This window comes from Dendrobates tinctorius, unplaced genomic scaffold (assembly GCF_039654945.1).
Source record: "Dendrobates tinctorius isolate UK_male_01 unplaced genomic scaffold, ASM3965494v1 ptg000060l, whole genome shotgun sequence".
NCBI classification, from domain to species: Eukaryota; Metazoa; Chordata; class Amphibia; order Anura; family Dendrobatidae; genus Dendrobates; species Dendrobates tinctorius.
This window is the reverse complement of record NW_027361728.1, coordinates 8161045-8180000: the sequence shown is the minus strand read 5'-3', so window position 1 is coordinate 8180000 and position 18956 is coordinate 8161045. Positions and strand designations below refer to the sequence as shown.

The window sequence follows — 18956 nt, the reverse complement described above, 5'->3', positions numbered from 1 at the left end:
ACTGTCCCATCATTGGCTAATGTGTCAATCACTGTCATGGTAGCAGGCATCGCCCAATGGGACTTGTAGTCCCATCGGACGATGCCTGCACAGACCCCCGAAGCCTGCACAGACCCCCGGCAGGCCGGCACAGCCCCCCGGCAGGCCGGCACAGCCCACCGGAGCCTGCACAGACCACCGGCAGGCCGGCACAGCCCCCCAGCAGGCCGGCACAGCCCACCGGAGCCTGCACAGCCCCCCGGCAGGCCGGCACAGCCCCCCGGCAGGCCGGCACAGCCCCCCGGCAGGCCGGCACAGCCCCCCGGAGCCTGCACAGCCCCCCCGGCAGGCCGGCACAGCCCCCCGGCAGGCCGGCACAGACCACCGGAGCCTGCACAGACCCCCTGGCAGGCCGGCACAGCCCCCCGAAAGGCCCCTACAGACCCCAGAGAGGCTGTACAAGGCAAAAACAGGGTTTTTCTTATTCCGATACCGGAAGTCCCATAGACTTGAATGGGACTTCCGGTATCGGAATCGGCGATACCGATACTTTTTTTTAAGATCGGCCGATCCATTCCGATCCGATACTTTGAAGTATCGGACGGTATCGCTCAACTCTACTTATAATGGGTGTCTTGCTGTAAAAAAACGCATTGCGCGCGCATGCGTTTTTTTGAGGCAAGTCGGACGCCCAAAAAATGCAACAGGTTGCATTTTGTGCGCCCGAGCGCATACCTCAAAAAAACGCATGCGCGGAAAAACGAGTACAAACGCATGTGTATGCGCACATAAGCGCATCCCATGCAAAGTATAGGAAAAAAAACGCATGCGCTATTTAGCGCTAAAATACCGCGAAAAAAAACGCAAGAGTGAAACCAGCCTCAGCTTTCGTCTCTAATGGATTCTGTGATTGGAAGCATTCACAAGAATGTATAAAAAGTCATGAGCAGTCAGCAGAACATATGAACTCTACAATTGCTTTCAATATGAAGTTAAAAGCGATTAGGTGAATTGATACGGAGCTAACACAACAGGTCAAGGCTCAGGAGCATTTTTGGAGGTCAGTATTGAAACGAGTAATAAATGTTATTCAGTTTATTGCCGAGTGTGGCTTAGCATTTAGAGGAGATAACGAATTGGCTGGATCACCTTGAAAAGGAAACTTCCTGGGCATTCTTGAACCCATCGCTCAGTACGACGACTTTCTTGCACAGCATATCAAAACTCAAGCCAATCGCAGCAAGGGTCATAAAAACTACCTGTCATCTACAATTATGGAAGAAATTATCAATGTAATGGGCGAACAAGTCCTCAGAGAAATTATTTCTCGAGTTAACAAATCAAAATACTACTCCATCTCTTTGGACTCCACACCTGATGCAGCTCACGTTGACCAACTTACCCTTGTATTGAGGTATATGGAGAAAGATGGCCATGTGGAACGCTTTGCAACATTCATAGCAAACAAAGGCCATGGAGCTCAAGACATGTTCAATGCCTTATTGGAATTTTTGAAGAGACATGACCGAGACCTGGGAAATTGCCGCGGTCAAAATTATGACATTGCATCTGCAATGAGTGGCAAATACAATGGCCTGTAAGCCAAAGTGAGAGAGAAGGACAGTTTTGCATCCTGGATTCCTTGTACGGCACTCTCTTTAAATCTGGTTGCTAAAAATGCTGTAGAAAGCTGCTCGAGTGCAGTACAATTTTTTGACTTCCTTGAAAAGCTGTTCCTCTTCTTCACAGTTTCAATGCATCAGCATCAGCTCCTGACTGAGGCTTTGAAAAATATTGACTCAGCACAGCATTGACTCTCAAACATGTCACAACAACGCATTGGTCCTGCAGAGCTGACGCTACTAAGGCCCTTAAGCATGATTATCAGCAGATTAAAGATGTACTTAAACAGATTGCTGATGACTTTAAAGAAAAAAGCTGTGTATGGTGTGAAGCAGAAGGACTGTAAAGACAAATGAATCAGCTTGAAATTGGTATTAACACCATCTTCTGGAATGATATCCTGCAAAGAACAGATGCTACTAGTAAAAATCTACAACACGCAAAACTCGATCTAAACACTGCTGTGGCATCACTGACCAGCTAAAAAACTATGTCGCATCAAAGCGTGACTCCTTCAAAATTTATGAGAAGCAAGACGAAGAGCTCTCTGGTTCATCTGAGTATGTTCATACGATAACTCGACACAGGCGCCGAAATGTGTGTCTCAATACATTGGATTAATGCCATACGGAAGAGGTACAACTCAGCCTTTCTGAAAAATACAGAACAGAAACTTTCTTGCCTATCATTGATCAGTTTATTGCTTCTCTTGACCAACGTCTTCAAGCATATAAAGATATTATTTATCAATGAAATGTGTCAGTTTGTAACATTTGCCAATTTATTCACAGACAAGGAGCCAAAAGATATCTGCACTGAACTTTTCATGTACAAGCTTATCATGGAAAAGGGTGTGCAGGACACTTTCCCAAATATTGAGATAGCTCTAAGGATATATCTAATTTTGATGGTAACAAACTGCAATCGTGAGCATTCCTTCTCAAAACTCAAAAAAGTTGAAAACCGATTAAAGACATCCATGAAGCAGGAACAACTTGTAAGGTTTGCTATCATGAGCATCGAGTCAGGTATACTGCGTGAATTGGACTTTAGTGACATCATTAGTGATTTTGCAACATGAAAATCAAGGAAAGTGCCTGGATTGTAAAAAATGAATGATTTTACCTGAATTATTCTGTGTAAATGATTTTTGTAAATAAACTTACATTCGTTTCATTTTGTGTTTTTGCATTACATATTGCAACACCTTGAAAAATGGGCCTCCCTCCAAAATGGGCCCCGGGCCACCCACCTCTTAAATCCGGCCCTGATGATGTCAGTTATTTATTTGCAACACTACTAGAAAACACACAGCTGTCCTGAAAAAAAGTTTATTTGGCCTATAAATGACAACAAGATGGCTGATGACAATCATTTTTTTGCCAGACTCCTAGTAGACACACAGTGGCTTAAATAAACAGTACTCTCACCGATGCAGTGTAGTACACACAGTGGCTTGAGGGACAGTACTCCCACAGTCAGGGCATACAGATTACACACAGTGGGGTTGATGCAGAATACACTCAGCAGCTTTTAGCACAGTACTCTCACATAGGGGTTGGCAGAGTACACAGTGGCTTAAAGAACAGTACTCCCACAGGCGAGGGATACAGAGTACATACAGCGACTTAAAGGACAGTATTCCCACTGGTGGGAGGGTGCAGAATACACACAGCGGATATTAGCATGGTACTCTCACAGACGGGCTTGCAGAGTGCACACAGTGGCTTTTAGCACAGTACTAGAACAGATATAGGTTGCAGAGTGCACACAACTTTTTTTACAGAGTGCACAGTCAGAATCTGTACCTCACTCCAGCTGCATCTTATCCCTACACTAATGAGAACACAATGGCTGAAGCACTCATGATCCAGCTGTTACACAGGCCAGGTCAGTGCTGTGCCAGCCAATCACAGCCATGTAAATACTTGGCATGGCTGTGATGGCCCCGAAGTCCCCACAATCTAAAAACATTTTGATTGGCTACTCTGCAGTCTTTCAGCAAGCTTTATTAGACTGGTTAACCTGAACAGGAAAACGAATGCAGAGTAAAAAGTTCATGTTTGGGGTTCGGTAATGGACACTAGGTGTCTGGTACAGACCCCGTACTTTCCAATTAAGATTCACTTATCCCTATACTTTAGCATAACTACAAAGGGCAAATAAATTTTCTAATCACTGTAAGGCTACAAGGCTATATGTAAGGCTACAAGGCTATATTTAAATGGTGAAGATTTGCACTAAGCAAATCAGTTGTGGATTTTGAAGATTTGTGTCTGGAATCTGCAGCGGAAAGTTGGATTTCCTACACAGATTGATATGTGGATCATCACAAAGATTTAATTCATTGAATTTCAACCAATACCGTCTTTAGAATACAGATCTGCCTCAAAAATGAAAACTAGGTTGATTCTAAAATATTAAATATGTGTCCAAATTGAGAATTCAGAATGTGTGAACATTGCCTGATTCTTTAATATGATTATTTCTCTGAAGGGAAGAAGTTGAAAAGGACATGGAGTTTCTCGGTTTGCTCATATTAGAAAATCGTCTGAAGCCTGAAACTGCACCTGTGCTTGAAGAACTGCATGCAGCAAATATCAGGACTGTTATGATTACAGGTATAAATTTTAAGCACAGTGTGATATTAAAGGGGTTGGCCCCTACTTTTTAATTGATGGCTTATCCTTAGGATAGGTGGTCAATTAGATTAGTGGGGGTGCTACATTCAGCAATCTCAGTGATCAGTTGATATCTACACCTGCGGCTCCTGGAAGTTCTCATATGTTCGTGGAACACAACAGCTCCATCAAAACTATAGTTCGCATGGCCAGGTACTTCAGATCCATCCCTCATTCATTTGAATAGGTGAGTGGATCTGCAGTACCTGGGCATGGCCACTATAGAAGTGATGGAGCTGCTGTGCACCTGCAGCACCAGAGAACTTCTGACCACCGTTGGCACCGGTAACAACAATTATTTGCTAATATCTTTTTGTAATGAATATTTTATAAGGCTATTCATTTCATTTTCCTGAAATGATACTCCAATTCTTCTTGCCCTTTGATAACATTAATATCTGCAAAAACCCTAGTCCATGCCCTCATTATCTCTCGCCTTGACTACTGCAACCTCCTGCTCAGTGGCCTCCCCTCGAACACTCTCGCACCCCTCCAATCTATTCTAAACTCCGCTGCCCGACTAATACACCTGTCCCCCCGCTATTCCCCAGCTTCTCCCCTCTGTCAATCCCTTCACTGGCTCCCCATTGCCCAGAGACTCCAGTACAAAACCCTAACCATGACATACAAAGCCATCCACAACCTGTCTCCTCCATACATCTGTGACCTTGTCTCCCGGTACTTTCCTGCACGCAACCTCCGATCCTCACAAGATCTCCTTCTCTACTCCCCTCTTATCTCCTCTTCCCACAATCGCATACAAGATTTCTCTCGTGCATCACCCCTACTCTGGAACTCTCTACCACAACATATCAGACTCTCACCTACCATCGAAACCTTCAAAAAGAGCCTGAAGACCCACCTCTTCCGACAAGCCTATAACCTGCAGTAACCACTGATCGACCAAACCGCTGCATGACCAGCTCTACCCTCGCCTACTGTATTTTTACCCATCCCTTGTAGATTGTGAGCCTTCGCGGGCAGGGTCCTCTCTCCTCCTGTACCAGTTATGACTTGTATTGTTCAACATTATTGTACTTGTTTTTATGTATACCCCTCCCTACATGTAAAGCGCCATGGAATAAATGGCGCTATAACAATAAATAATAATAATAATAATAATAATAATAATATCTGTCTGCAGCCATCAGTAGTGTGAGCTCTGACGTCTACTAGAGACATAGCTATAATTGAGTGCACTGAGAGTTTGGAAGATCTGTATTTTGAAATCTCCAAGTAAAGGAAAAATATATAGTATCAGTCAAAAGTCTGGACACATATAATAATTTTCCTTGTTGTACTGGAATTTGCACATTGTAGATTTAGACAAAAGTCTGTAAAACATGAAGGCACACCTGGTTAAAATTACTGTTATTGTGACCAGTTAAGCAAGTCGAAGATGAAATGATTTCTAAAAGGGCTTAAGTTGAAAATGACACATTACCTTTGCATTTTAGGTATATATATATATATATATATATATATATATATATATATACTAGCTGAAGAGCCTGGCGTTGCCTGGGCATAGTAACCAACTGTGGTTAGTTATAAAAAATTCTAATGATTATATTGCACATAAAAACCATACATCTAATCCTATCCTGTGTGATACTGACTGCTGAGTTGTGTATCTAATCCTATTCTGTGTGATACTGTCTGCTGAGCCGTGTATCTAATACTATTCTGTGTAATACTGTGTGCTGAGCTGCGTATCTAATCCTATCCTATGTGATACTGCCTGCTGAACCAAGTGTCTAATCCTCTCCTGTGTGATATTGACTGCTGAGCTGTGTATCTAAACCTATCCGGTGTGATACTGACTGCTGAGCCGTGTATCTAATCCTATCCTGTGTGATACTGGGCTCCCCCTGCAGTCTGTGTCAGAGGGTGATCTGTGTTGGCACGGTAATAAATTGTGTTATTTTCAGCTTTACAGAAGAACGATAACACCATAGAAATGATAAGAATAATAGGCCTCAGTTACCACAACTGTCTACAAAGAAAACTGTTGCTGATAGCAACCAATCACAGCTCATTTTTCATCTTTTAAACAGCTCTGGGACAGCGTGGCGAGTTTTGAGTGGCGAGTGACGACTTTTGTGTTTCGACTTTTATGTGGCGAGGTTGGTGTATGTGTGGTGACATGTGTGCTGAGGGTGCTATATGTGTTGAAGCACATGGTAGTGTGTGGCGCATTTTGTGTGTGTGTTCATATCCCAGTGTGTGGTGAGTATCCCATGTCAGGGCCCCACCTTAGCAACTGTACGGTATATACTCTTTGGCGCCATCGCTCTCATTCTTTAAGTCCCCCTTGTTCACATCTGGCAGCTGTCAATTTGCCTCCAACACTTTTCCTTTCACTTTTTCCCCATTATGTAGATAGGGGCAAAATTGTTTGGTGAATTCAAACGCGTGGGGTTAAAATTTTGCCTCACAGCATAGCCTATGATGCTCTCGGGGTCCAGACGTGTGACTGTGCATAATTTTGTGGCTGTAGCTACGATGGTGCAGATGCCAATACATACATACACTTTCTCCCCATTATGTAGATAGGGGCAAAATTGTTTGGTGAATAGGAACGCACGGGGTTAAAATTTCGCCTCAAAACATAGCCTATGAAGGCTCTCTGGGTCCAGACGTGTGACTGTGCCAAATTTTGTGGCTGTAGCTGTGACGGTGCGGATGCCAATCCCGTACATACATACATACATACACACCCACATTGAGCCTTATATGTTAGATATATATACTGTGTGTATATATATATATATATATAATATATAAAGCTCAATGTGGGTGTGTCTGTATGTATGTATGTATGTCCGGGATTGGCATCCGCACCATCACAGCTACAGCCACAAAATTTGGCACAGTCACACGTCTGGACCCCGAGAGCGTCATAGGCTATGCTGTGAGGGAAATTTTAACCCTGTGCATTCCAATTCACCAAACAATTTTGCCCCTATCTACATAATGGAGAAAAAGTGAAAGGAAAAGTGTTGGAGGCAAATTGACAGCTGCCAGATGTGAACAAGGGGGACTTAAAGAATGCGAGCAATGGCGCCAAAGAGTATATACCATACAGTTGCTAAGGTGGGGCCCTGACATGGGATACTCACCACACACGGGGATATGAACCCACACACAAAATGCGCCACACACTACCACGTGCTTCAACACATATACCAACCTCAGCACACATTTCACCACACATACACCAACCTCGCCACATAAAAGTCGAAACACAAAAGTCGCCACTCAAAACTCACCACGCTGTCCCAGAGCTGTTTAACCCCTTTCTGTCATGTGATGTACTATCCCGTCCATGTGCCCTGGGACTTAATTCCCAGGGATGGGATAGTACATCACAGCAATCAGCGGCGCCCACATTGTGAGCACGGCAGATCGCGGCCGGGTGTCAGCTGATTATCACAGCTGACACCTGGCACAATGTGTCAGGGGTGGTCACGGACCACCCCCGACATGTTGACCCCTTGCACACCACGATCAAACACGATCGCGGTGTACCGGGGGTTAAAGGGAAGCATCGGCAGGGAGGGGGCTCCCTCCGTGCTTCCCTGATCCCCCCACAGCAGCGCAATGTGCAGCGCTGCTGCGGGGGGCTCCATCCCTGCAATTCCCCAAATCCAAGATGGCGACGGGGACCTTCGGGGGCCTGCAGGGAGCTGGCTTCCTCATGCCTGCAAAGCACAGGCAAGGAGGAAGCCTTGTGCAGTGCCTGTGACAGATCGCTAATCTGTCTAAGTGATCTGTGATGTGACAGATCAGGGATCTGTCACAGGACAGTGATGTCCCACCTGGGACAATGTAATAAAGTTAAAAAAAAAAGTGTAAAAATAATTTTAAAAAAATCGCTAAATAAATTAAAAAAAAAATATTCCCTAATAAATTCATTTTTTGGAAATAAAAAAAAAACAATAAAAGTACACATATTTGGTATCGTCGCATCCGTAATGACCCGCCCTATAAAACTGTCCCGCTAGTTAACCCCTTTAGTGAACCCCTTAAAAAATAAAAAATGAAGCAAAAAATAATGATTTATTATCATACTGCCGAACAAAAAGTGCAATAACGCGTGATCAATAAGACGCATATAAATATGCATGGTACTGCTGAAAACGTCATCTTGTCCCGCAAAAAACGAGCTGCCATACAGCATCATCAGTAAAAAAATAAAAAAGTTATAGCTCGCAGAATAAAGCGATGCAAAAATAATTATTTTTTATATAAAATTGTTTTCATTGCATAAAAGCGCCAAAACAAAAAAAAAACCTAAATGAGGTATCGCTGTAACCATACTGACCCAAAGAATAAAAGGGCTTTATCAATTTTACTGCACGTGGAACGGTGTAAACGCACCCCCAAAAGAAATTCATGAAACGCTGGTTTTTGTTCATTCTGCGTCCCAAAAATCAGAATAAAAAGCGATCAAAAGATGTCACGTGCCCGAACATGATACCAATAAAAGCGTCAACTCGTCCCACAAAAAATAAGACCTTACATGACTCAGTGGGTCAAAATATGAAAAAATTATAGCTCTCAGTATGTGGTGATGCAAAAACTATTTTTACAATAAAAAGCGTCTTTTACCGTGTGACAGCTGCCAAATATAAAAACCACCATAAATAGTAAATCAAACCTCCCGTTATCACCCCCTTAGTTAGGGAAAAATAGTAAAATAAAAAATGTATTTATTTCCATTTTCCCATTAGGGTTAGGGCTAGGGCCAGGGTTAGGGCTAGGGTTAGGGCTAGGGTTAGGGTTAGGGCTAGGGTTAGGGCTAGGGTTAGGGCTGAGATTAGGGTTAGGGGTGTGTTGGGGTTAGGGTTGGAGTTAGAATTGGGGGGTTTCCACTGTTTGGGCACATCAGCTGCTCTCCAAATGCAACATGGCGTTTGATCTCAATTCCAGCCAATTCTGCGTTGAAAAAGTCAAATGGTGCTCCTTCCATTCCAAGCTCTGCTATGCGCCCAAACAGTGTTTTACCCCCACATATAGGGTATCAGCATACTCAGGACAAATTGCAAAACAACTTTTGGGGTCCAATTTCTCCTGTTACCCTTAGGAAAATAAAAAATTGGGGGCAAAAATATCATTTCTGTGGAAAAAAATGATTTTTTTATTTTCACGCCCGGGCGTTATAAACTTCTGTGAAGCACTTGGGGGTTCAAAGTGCTCACCACACATCTAGGTAAGTTCCGTGGGAGGTTTAGTTTCCAAAATGGGGTCACTTGTGGGGAGTTTCAATAGTTTAGGTACATTAGAGGCTCTCCAAACGCACATGACACCCTGCTCTTTCTCCAGGCGCAAACACTGGAAACTGAACACTGAAAGCTCTTTCCTTCAGCCATTTAAGCCCAAACTATGTGACTCCTCAACCACATGACTGATCACATGACTGTGACATCGCCAAGGTCCTGTTTCTGTAGGTTCAGATATTGGGGGACAATCTCCAACCCGCTCTATGAATGAGTCTCCCATAAAAACCAACCCATAACATATGATAATTTAACCCTCACAACACTTACTGTGCTGGAGGAAATAAAATTCTGGATTTTATATCACTGACGACATTAGGCGCAGTGAAATATATCTCCCCCTATTACATTACCAGTGACTCTGTCTATATATCTATATATATATATATATACATATATATAAATATATATGCTTGTCACAAAATTAGAATATCATAAAAAAGTTAATTTATTTTAGTTCTTCAATACAAAAAGTGAATCTCATATATTATCACTTAGTCTGTTTCAGTGGGCTGCACAATCATAGGGAAGACTGCTGACTTGACAGATGTCCAGAAGGCAGTCACTGACACACTCCACAAGGAGGATAAGGCACAAAATGTCATTTCTAAGGGTACCGTTACACCTAGCGATGCACCAGCGATCCCGACTAGCGATATGACGCGGTCAGGATCGCTGGTGCATCGCTAAGTGGTCGCTAGTGAGCTTTCACACAGGCAGATCTCACCAGCGACATCACAGGAGTCGGGGATCGCTACTTACCTGTCAGACGCGGCGATCCTGCGTCCTCCTGCCCGGCTCCACGCGTCTCTCGTCGTCACAGCAGGAAGCGCCGCAGGAAGTGGCCAACGAGGAATGGTCCAGGAGCTTCTCGCGCAATCAGCGATAACCAGCGGGGGAGCCGGTCAGAGGTAAGTATCACATGCAGCGATATCGCTAGCAATATCGCTGCAATGTCACAAAATCGGTGACTTTACAGCGATATTGCTAGCGATATCGCAGTGTGTAAGGGGGGCTTAAAGAAGCTGGTTGTTCTCAGAATGCTGTATCCAAGCATAGTAATGGAAAGTTGAGTGGAAGGAAAAAGTGTGGTAGAAAAGGTGCACAAGCAACTGTGATAACAACAGCCTTGAAAGGATTATTAAGATTGAAAGGATAGTTAAGAAAAGGCCATTCAAAAATATGGGGGAGATTGACAAGAAATGGACTGCTGCTGGAGTCATTGATTCAAGAGCCACCACACACAGACGTATCCAGGACATGGGCTACAAGTGTCGCATTCCTTGCGTCAAGCCACTCATGACCAATTGACAACGCCAGAAGCGTCATATCTCGGCCAAGGAGAAAAGAACTGGACTGTTGCTCAGTGGTCCAAGGTTTTTTTTCAGATGAAAGTAAATTTTGCATTTCATTTGTAAATCAAGGTTCCAGGGTCTGGAGGAAGAGTGGAGAGGCACACAATCCATGCTGCTTGAGGTCTAGTGTGAAGTTTCCACAATCAATTATGGTTTGGGGGGCCATGCCAGCTGCTGGTGTAGGTCCACTGTGTTTTATCAAGACCAAAGTCATCGCAGCCGTCTACCAGGAAACTTTAGAGCACTTCATGATTCCCTCTGCCGACAAGCTTTTTGGAGATGGAAATTTGATTCTCAAGTAGGACTTGGCACCTGTCCACACTGCCAAAAGTACCAATACCTGGTTTAAAAACAAGAGTATCACTGTGCTTGATTGGCAAGCAAACTCGTCTGACCTTAAAGGGGTTGTCCGGGCTTTTCACATAATCTCAGTGCATATCTGGGCTGCAGAATTATGACAATAAGTAATTTACTTTCTGTCACTAGTTGGCACGGTTTTCTAGATATTCTGAACAGAACGTCCAAGGGGGGGTATGTTATGGCATTGAAATGAGAACTAGTCGTAACCTCCTACTCTACTCCAAACATGCCCTCTATAGCAACAACCAGATGGCATCTGAGGATCAGTAAAGTATCCACTTTTTTCACATTTAATTTGAGTGCTGCCTATTTTTTTTTCCATATATATATATAAAAAGAAATTTGATTCACAACAAAGCTATTAACAAAGTTCTCTCCAGTCACAGACCATAGTAAATTAAAGATCCAAAAAAATGAATACTCAACTCACCATTCACCTGTCCCGCCATCGACAAAGCCCACTGTCCAGATCTCCTTGCCTCTTTTTTCCCCATTCTTCCATTGCACTCATTCTCTTCACCCTTTTCACCTCTTCATGCCTTGACATCCAGCTCTACTAGACTTCTGATTTTGCTCTCGGAAATCACATTGTAATGGTGTGCAGTGATGTCTGAGGTCCTAGTTACGCCAAAAGCCACATCCTGGAGTAAGAACGCCAAAGAAAATGCATGCCACGGGGAAAGGAGAAAAGAAGAAGCAAAGGGGACCGAATGGTAATCTGTGAGGGAGGCAGGAAGGTACATGATGAAGTATCATTGTGTAGAGTGCAAATATCTGTAAAGTTCAAGGAGAATTTAATTCTTTTTGAAGGAACATACTCTTGTTTGTTTCTCATGTCTTTCTTTACTGCGTTGAGCACCTACAGTATGTCAGGGTTTCCACCTAAGTTCTCCAAAAATGCAATTCAGACATGATCTCCGATCGAGGTCATTGACTAAAATGACACAGATGGAGTCACTTTGAACCCTGTGTAGCCTCTATTACTGCGGTGTCCATCTTCATTGGTGTCTTTTTTTTAACAGTTGTGTGCACACCTAAAAAGATGGACACAGCTAGAACAGAGGCCAGGCAGGTTCCAAAGAGACTCCATCTGCCTCATTAAAGTGAAAAGTTCTGTTAATGCTTTCATCTAAATCTCATTATTAGGTGACTTATACAAAAACCCCAGCATCCAATGTAGAGTGCGTGAACCTAGCCTTAAAAGCGATGAAAAAATGTTGTTATTATGTACCTCAAATGCTATCAAGAATAACTTCAAATCATTCTGCAAAAAGCAAGTTCCCTCTCAGGTTTGTCATTTGTCAGTGGAGATATAGGGGTTTTTCATGTGCTAGGTAGCTCAAAGGCTCTAAAAAAGTAGCTTGGATCCCACCCAAATAAAATCAAGTGAAATTTGAGCTCCAGAATCAAAATGGATCCATCCATGCTAAGCGGGAGTAAACTGAAGTTATCGTCTACTCATTTGGCTTTACTGTAGCAGAAAGAGCTCACTAAACAATTTATGTGGTTCATTTATCCAGAGGCAAAAGCACAGCATAATGTATGTGACTCCAAGCTGGCATGTTTACAATTTTCAATCTGCAACATCCACTTCACTCTTTTTATCAGGAAAACAGTCATTGCACTAGTTGTTAGGCTGGCGGAATGCACCAAATAATATAGATGTTAACATAAATTTGCATTTGCAGCCTGGGGTCCACCGTGCAGCGATGGAAACTGCTGCTAGACAATGGCGGATAGTAGCACGTTTGGGTTACCTCACCCTGAGTGTGCGAGGCGAACTCTGTTACTTCACAAAGTCTCACTAATATAATGAGAGCGCAAGCGATGTGGTCACAGAACTCTGCCCAGAGGCTTGGAGTCAGAATCCTTCTAGAGCCACTTGTGCACAGAGCCGCTGCAGTGGCGCTAGAGAGTGATGCTAGGAAAGTGCTGTGCCCTGTTAGCTGTCACAGGGTGCAGCGGATAGACTCATACCGCCCAGAGGTACGGGAGATATGGCGGCACTATGGCGCTAACCTTTGTGCTGGACTGGAGCACTTTGGCACATGCTTTGCCACCATGAGGCGCTGACTCAGGCTAAACTAACCCTAAAGCATACGTATCAAAGGAAGGGGTTATAGTCAGTCACCAGTTACATGCATCCATCATCACTCACACAAGTCTCAACAAAAGGCTATCTTAGCGCATTGCCGAGCGGCCAAGCAAACCTTTTATAGCACGTCCTTCCGGGACCCTCCTGACCTTCCTGATGGTCCAATCCGAGCTGGAGAAGGACCTGAGCATGTGACCTCTGATCTCCAATGAGAGATCGTCCCACGGGTATGCTCAGTGGACTGACAGGAGGACTTAGTCCCTGTAATAGCTCGCTGCTGACCAACATGCGTTGCTATAGCTGGACCAGAGGTAGCAGCAGCAGCAACCAAACCTACAATGCTGGTGTGAGCAGAGCGCTGGGATTGACGAGTCCACTGAGCAGGCTCCACTGCGGGCGGGGAGGAATGGGAGACCGCCGAAGGCAAAACTCGGGTTTCCTGCTGTTCAGCGACAGGAACCTGATGCCTAACACTAGTACATCAATACAACAAGGGGTGTAATTTCAAAAATGTTGGAAACCTAGGATTTCTGAAAATGGCAATAATAAGCTACTCCAGAAAAGTTTGTATTCCATGAGTCAAATGATGGCCCTACCTTCTGAGCTCTGCCATGTGGTAAAACAGTAGTTTCAAACAACATATGGTATATCACTGTGTTTGAAAGGAATTGCATAACATACTGTGGTAACTATTATCACCTTTAACCCTTTTGCTAAAATGAAAAATTTGATTTTCAACTAATATATTTTAATGGTAAACATGCAATTTTTTATTTCCACTGTCCAATTTATGAACTTCTACTAGACAAAATATTACATTCCTACACCAATTCCTTGAAAGGTGTAGTTTCTAAAAATGAGGCTAATAGTGGAGTTTTTGCTGATCTGGCATCTCAGGGGCCAGATTGTGTTCCAAAAGCCAAATGCAGCTCCTTTTTTCAAAGTCTTGCCATGTGCCCACACAGTATTGTACTACTACATATGGTTACTAATTTCATATTAAATATTGTGTACCAATTTTACCACAACACTGAAATGAAAACTTTGAGGCCAAAATAACATTTTATCTATATAAACACAGAGGCTGATTCATCACACCAGAAAAATGGCATAAAAGCTTTGAAAAGTCACAATATTTTTGCACAACGTGGAGTTGCATCAAAATTTAGCGACTTTAGGTTTTTATAGGCCAGGTCTATTGTTCTCCAGTAAGACCTTCATTAACCTTCTAAGAACTGAGCAATTTTTCATTTTTACACTTTTACTTTTCCCTTCCCTTTTTCCAAAAGCCGCCTATAACTTATTTATTTTTCAACTGCCAAAGCCATATTAGGACTTTCTTTTGTAAGAGTGTTTTTACTTTTGAATGACACCATCCATTTTACCAAAATATTTTTAAAAAATTCCAAGTGAAGTGAAATTGAGTAAAAAAATGTACGGTAATTCGAAAATTGTTTTGGGGCTTTTGTTATTCTGGCATTCATTCTGCAGTAAATATTACCTGGAATGATAATTTTCCATACCAAATTTGCTTTTTTTTTTTATTTTCAGTGGTGAAAAAAAATCCAGAAATTCTTAAAAAAGCAGCTTGAATTGCCATTTTCCAAAACCCGTAGCATTTTTTACTTTTCAGTACATGGAATTTTTGCATGGTGATGATGTTTTTATTGATTTTATTTTAGGGTAGATAGGACACTTTGATCATTTCTTATTTATTTTTTTGTAGGACTGTGGCAACTAAAAACCTTCAATTATGGCATTTTCATTTTTTTTCTACTTTCAGTTTTTAAAGATTGGAATATTAATTTTATATTTAGATTGAACTTTTCTGGTCACAGAAATACCAAATATATATATATATTACATTTCATTATTGTTAACAGGAGGGAAAATAAAGTGATACTTATATCATTTTTTTTCACATTTTTTTTAAAAAATTTCTTTGCTTTTTACTTTATTTTGTTTTTCCCCTTAGACGACTTGAACTGTGATCATCTGATCCAGATTGTGTAATGTATAGCAATACCATTGTATTGATGTATATAGTAACAGTCTCTGTTTTCTATGACACCCAGCTTTAGGCTGGACGTCACAGAGGAGATAACATGACAGGTACAGGAGCATTCATCCAGCCTCTTGCTGTCACAACGGCCCATCGGATCCCTGCAATTGCATTGCAGGGAAGTCATTGGCCTCCTGAACTGACGTCCGGGCCTGATCACGGTACTTAAAAGCCACTGTAACCATTTGACAGTGGCATTTAAGAGATTAACAGCAATGATTAGTGACCTACCCAGTATGGTGTGGAATCTGCTTTTGAGCCCGCTCCAAATTCCCTGACTCGCTATCATTCATGGGACATTAAAGAGTTTAGATTGGAGTGCACTACGATATTCTTACTGATTGAATCTGCACCATGATTTTTCTTTTTCATGGCCCAATCTTATAACATTCTTAGAAGCACTTGTGGGTTCAAAATGCTCAAAACACTCCTAGATGAATTCCTTAAGAGGTCGTACTTACAAAATGGGGTCAATTGTGGTGGGTGTGGCACCTCAGCCAAATTTGCACTACAAAACTCAAATGGCACTTTTTCCCTTTGAAGTCCTGTTGTGTAGCAAAACAGCTATTTTAAGACCATATGATAAAGGTCCATAAAAAATTGGATTTGTAAATCTCTTTGAAAAAAAAATTAAAAATTGTAACTCTTCTAATATCTTGGCAAAATTAAACGATTTTTGAAAAATGATGCTGATATAAAGTAGATATAGGCTAAATGTTGTTTAACTAGTTTATGTGGTATGGTTATAAGATTTAACGGTGTAAACATTCAAAATTAGAAAATTGCATATTTTTCTTACTTTTCATCAAATTTCATATTTTTTCATAAAAGGACGCAAAACATAATGACCGAAATTTATAACTAACATAAAGTACTATGTGTCATGAAAAAAACAATCTGGAAAAAAAAACAGTATGTAGAAGCATTAAAATGTTTTTCCATGCGAGAACTGAAAAATGGGTCTATGTCACTAAGGTCAAAATTCTCTCTGTCACTAAGGAGTTAATTATGATATAATGTTCTTACTGATATGTGACCACATTGTGCAAAATTACTCTTTTGATGTTATCAAACCTGACTTCATGTTTTGTGGTTTTAAAAGGATTTGCCATCACAGCAGAAATAGACTACAACTAGGGGTGCTAAATATGCCGGAAATGTGTCAGCCTGTAATGTATATGGAATATGATTTTAAATAGATTTTTTAAATATATTGTTAAATAAAGAGGTGACTGTTTTAATGAAATATTTGTCCCTGCTATATATGAAAACACCTGATGAGCATTGAAAATCCATAGCATCATTGTAATTATGCGTTTCAGGTGACAACATACAGACAGCGACCACTGTTGCTAAGAACTGCGGAATGATTCCTGAGGGACGGAAAGTGGTTCTCCTTGAAGCCAATGGACCTGAGGGCTCTATCCCAGCTTCTCTCACCTGGAAACTTCTGGAATACCCAGATGATGAAAAAGAAGCTAAAGTAGTTGTTTTTAAAATACCTGTTTTTTAATATATCAACATGGGAAAAGGGGAAAAGGATTTTCTCAGTGCTCAACAGAGTATCACAGGACCATGGGTGCCAGGTTCAATGTGGCTGGAGTCCACTTGCAAATGCAGGCAAAGAGGAAAAACCAGCACCAGGTGATTTCTATAAAAATACAAATTTTATCTTTTTATTTAATCCATATGCGTCATTAAATGTCAGGGGGCAAGCATCCTCCACATGCCTGATGCATTTTGGATTTTATGTCCTTACTCATAGGCATCTCCTGCCTATGAATAAGGAGTATGGACAAAAAGTCCGAAACGCATCAGGCGGGATGTTTGCCCCCTGACATTTAATGACACGTATGCTTTTAATGGATTAAATAAAAAGATAAAATTTGTATTTTTATGGAAATCACCTGGTGCTGGTTTTTCCTCTTTGCCTGTGTTTTAATATGTTTTATCAAAGAAGTACTCCCACTAAAAATATTATGATCTTAATATATTGCAATAATAATATTATATAGCTCATTGTACTTCCTATTGTTAATTTTGATCTTCTTCTCTGTTAATTCTTCTCTTTTCCATTAGGTCTGTGACATCATATGATTAGAAACTGACTAGATGAATCCTTCTAAGTGTTATGTAGAAAAAGGATTTCTGTCATGGCTCGCTTTGACGTTACATTCCGGTGACATGTTGCTTTGTGGTTGGTCTTCTCTCTGTTGAGCTATTGCTCTTTTCCTTCCCTGTTCAAATGCTAACTGTTTCTAGTGTCATTATTCTTCCTTCTTGGTTTGCTCATTTCCAGGTGTTCTCCATTTTCCCATTTTGGTTTGCCCTATCACATTCTAGGTGGGGATTTATATGTTATCCATTAATTGCACTTCCTTGCTGGCTATACTTCAAGGTCGATTTATGCTTAGGAATTCCAGCCCTTTAACTAAGGGATTTACCCTGCTAGGCCCTGTCTCACATAGCAAGATCGCTAGCGAGATCGCTGAAACGTCACAGATTTTGTGACGCAACAGTGACCTCGCCAGCGATCTTGCTAGGTGTGACACACAGCGGCAACTGGACCCCCGCTGCGATCTCGCTGATCGTGCTCGAATGTTCTGGGCCATTTTTTGATTGCTGGTGTCCCACTGGCCAGCATGCATTTTTATGTTTGACACTGACGAGCGACCTCGTTGGTGACTCAGAACTCATGGACGCAGGCGGCAGTCGTCAGAAAAGCTGCTGTGTGACAAGGTCCCAACAACCACCGAGGTCGTTATATGGATCGCCGGATCGCTGCTGCATTGTTGAGTAGATCTGCCTGTAAGACAGCTCACTAACGACCATTTAGCGACGTACCAGTGATCCTTACCAGGTCGTATCTTTGTTGGGATCGCTCGTGCGTCGCATAATGTAATGGTACCCTTACACCGCTAATATTCTTTCTGTGTCTCAGTTTGTCTGCATTCCCAGCAACTTTTCCTTTTACTACTTTACGTTTCTGGGAGGTTATTCTAATTTCATTTATATCTTGGTTCTCCTTATTATTCCCTATGTCCCCTTTTATGAATGTGCTTTAAGTTTATCACCCTGGATCTTTGTGTCCACCTTCATACCTTCCTGTCTCCTTGTTGGCAGTGTGTTGGGCCTCCACTCTAGAAGGCATGCCAGACATTTATTTAGTCAGGTCCAAAATGGTGTTTTTAGTTGTGCAGCTTGGGATTGATTAGTCTGTACAGGGACCAGTTGGGTGTAGGTGCAGCTTCTTTCTATAGTAAGTCTTCCTTCTCTCGTTATTCATGTGTGAGCATAGTACGTGCATAACATCAGGCTCAGACTGGCCCATAGGGTAACAAAGAAATCCCTCGGTGGGCCCCCAATCCTCCTGTATGGGCAGTCCTTGGCAATAATTCACTTGATGCACTCTGTACAGAAAAAACAGCATCTCATCATTCATTAAGCATTAAGCAAACTATCCAGTAAATTTGTGTACAAGAGTAGTCTAATATTTGTATGCTGGTGAAAAGTGGCCCC

At 42.0% G+C, this 18956-nt stretch overlaps 1 protein-coding gene across 2 annotated transcripts in view; it reads left to right on the top strand.

Moving 5' to 3' along the window:
* LOC141092486 (probable cation-transporting ATPase 13A4) overlaps positions 1–18956 on the top strand; it is a 260800-nt gene that overhangs the window by 141550 nt on the left and 100294 nt on the right. For both annotated transcript variants that reach the window (XM_073578658.1, XM_073578659.1), the window contains exons 18-19: positions 4099–4223; positions 16760–16920. In XM_073578658.1, the coding sequence (XP_073434759.1) occupies positions 4099–4223; positions 16760–16920 (286 nt within the window). The remainder of the gene's footprint in view (positions 1–4098; positions 4224–16759; positions 16921–18956) is intronic.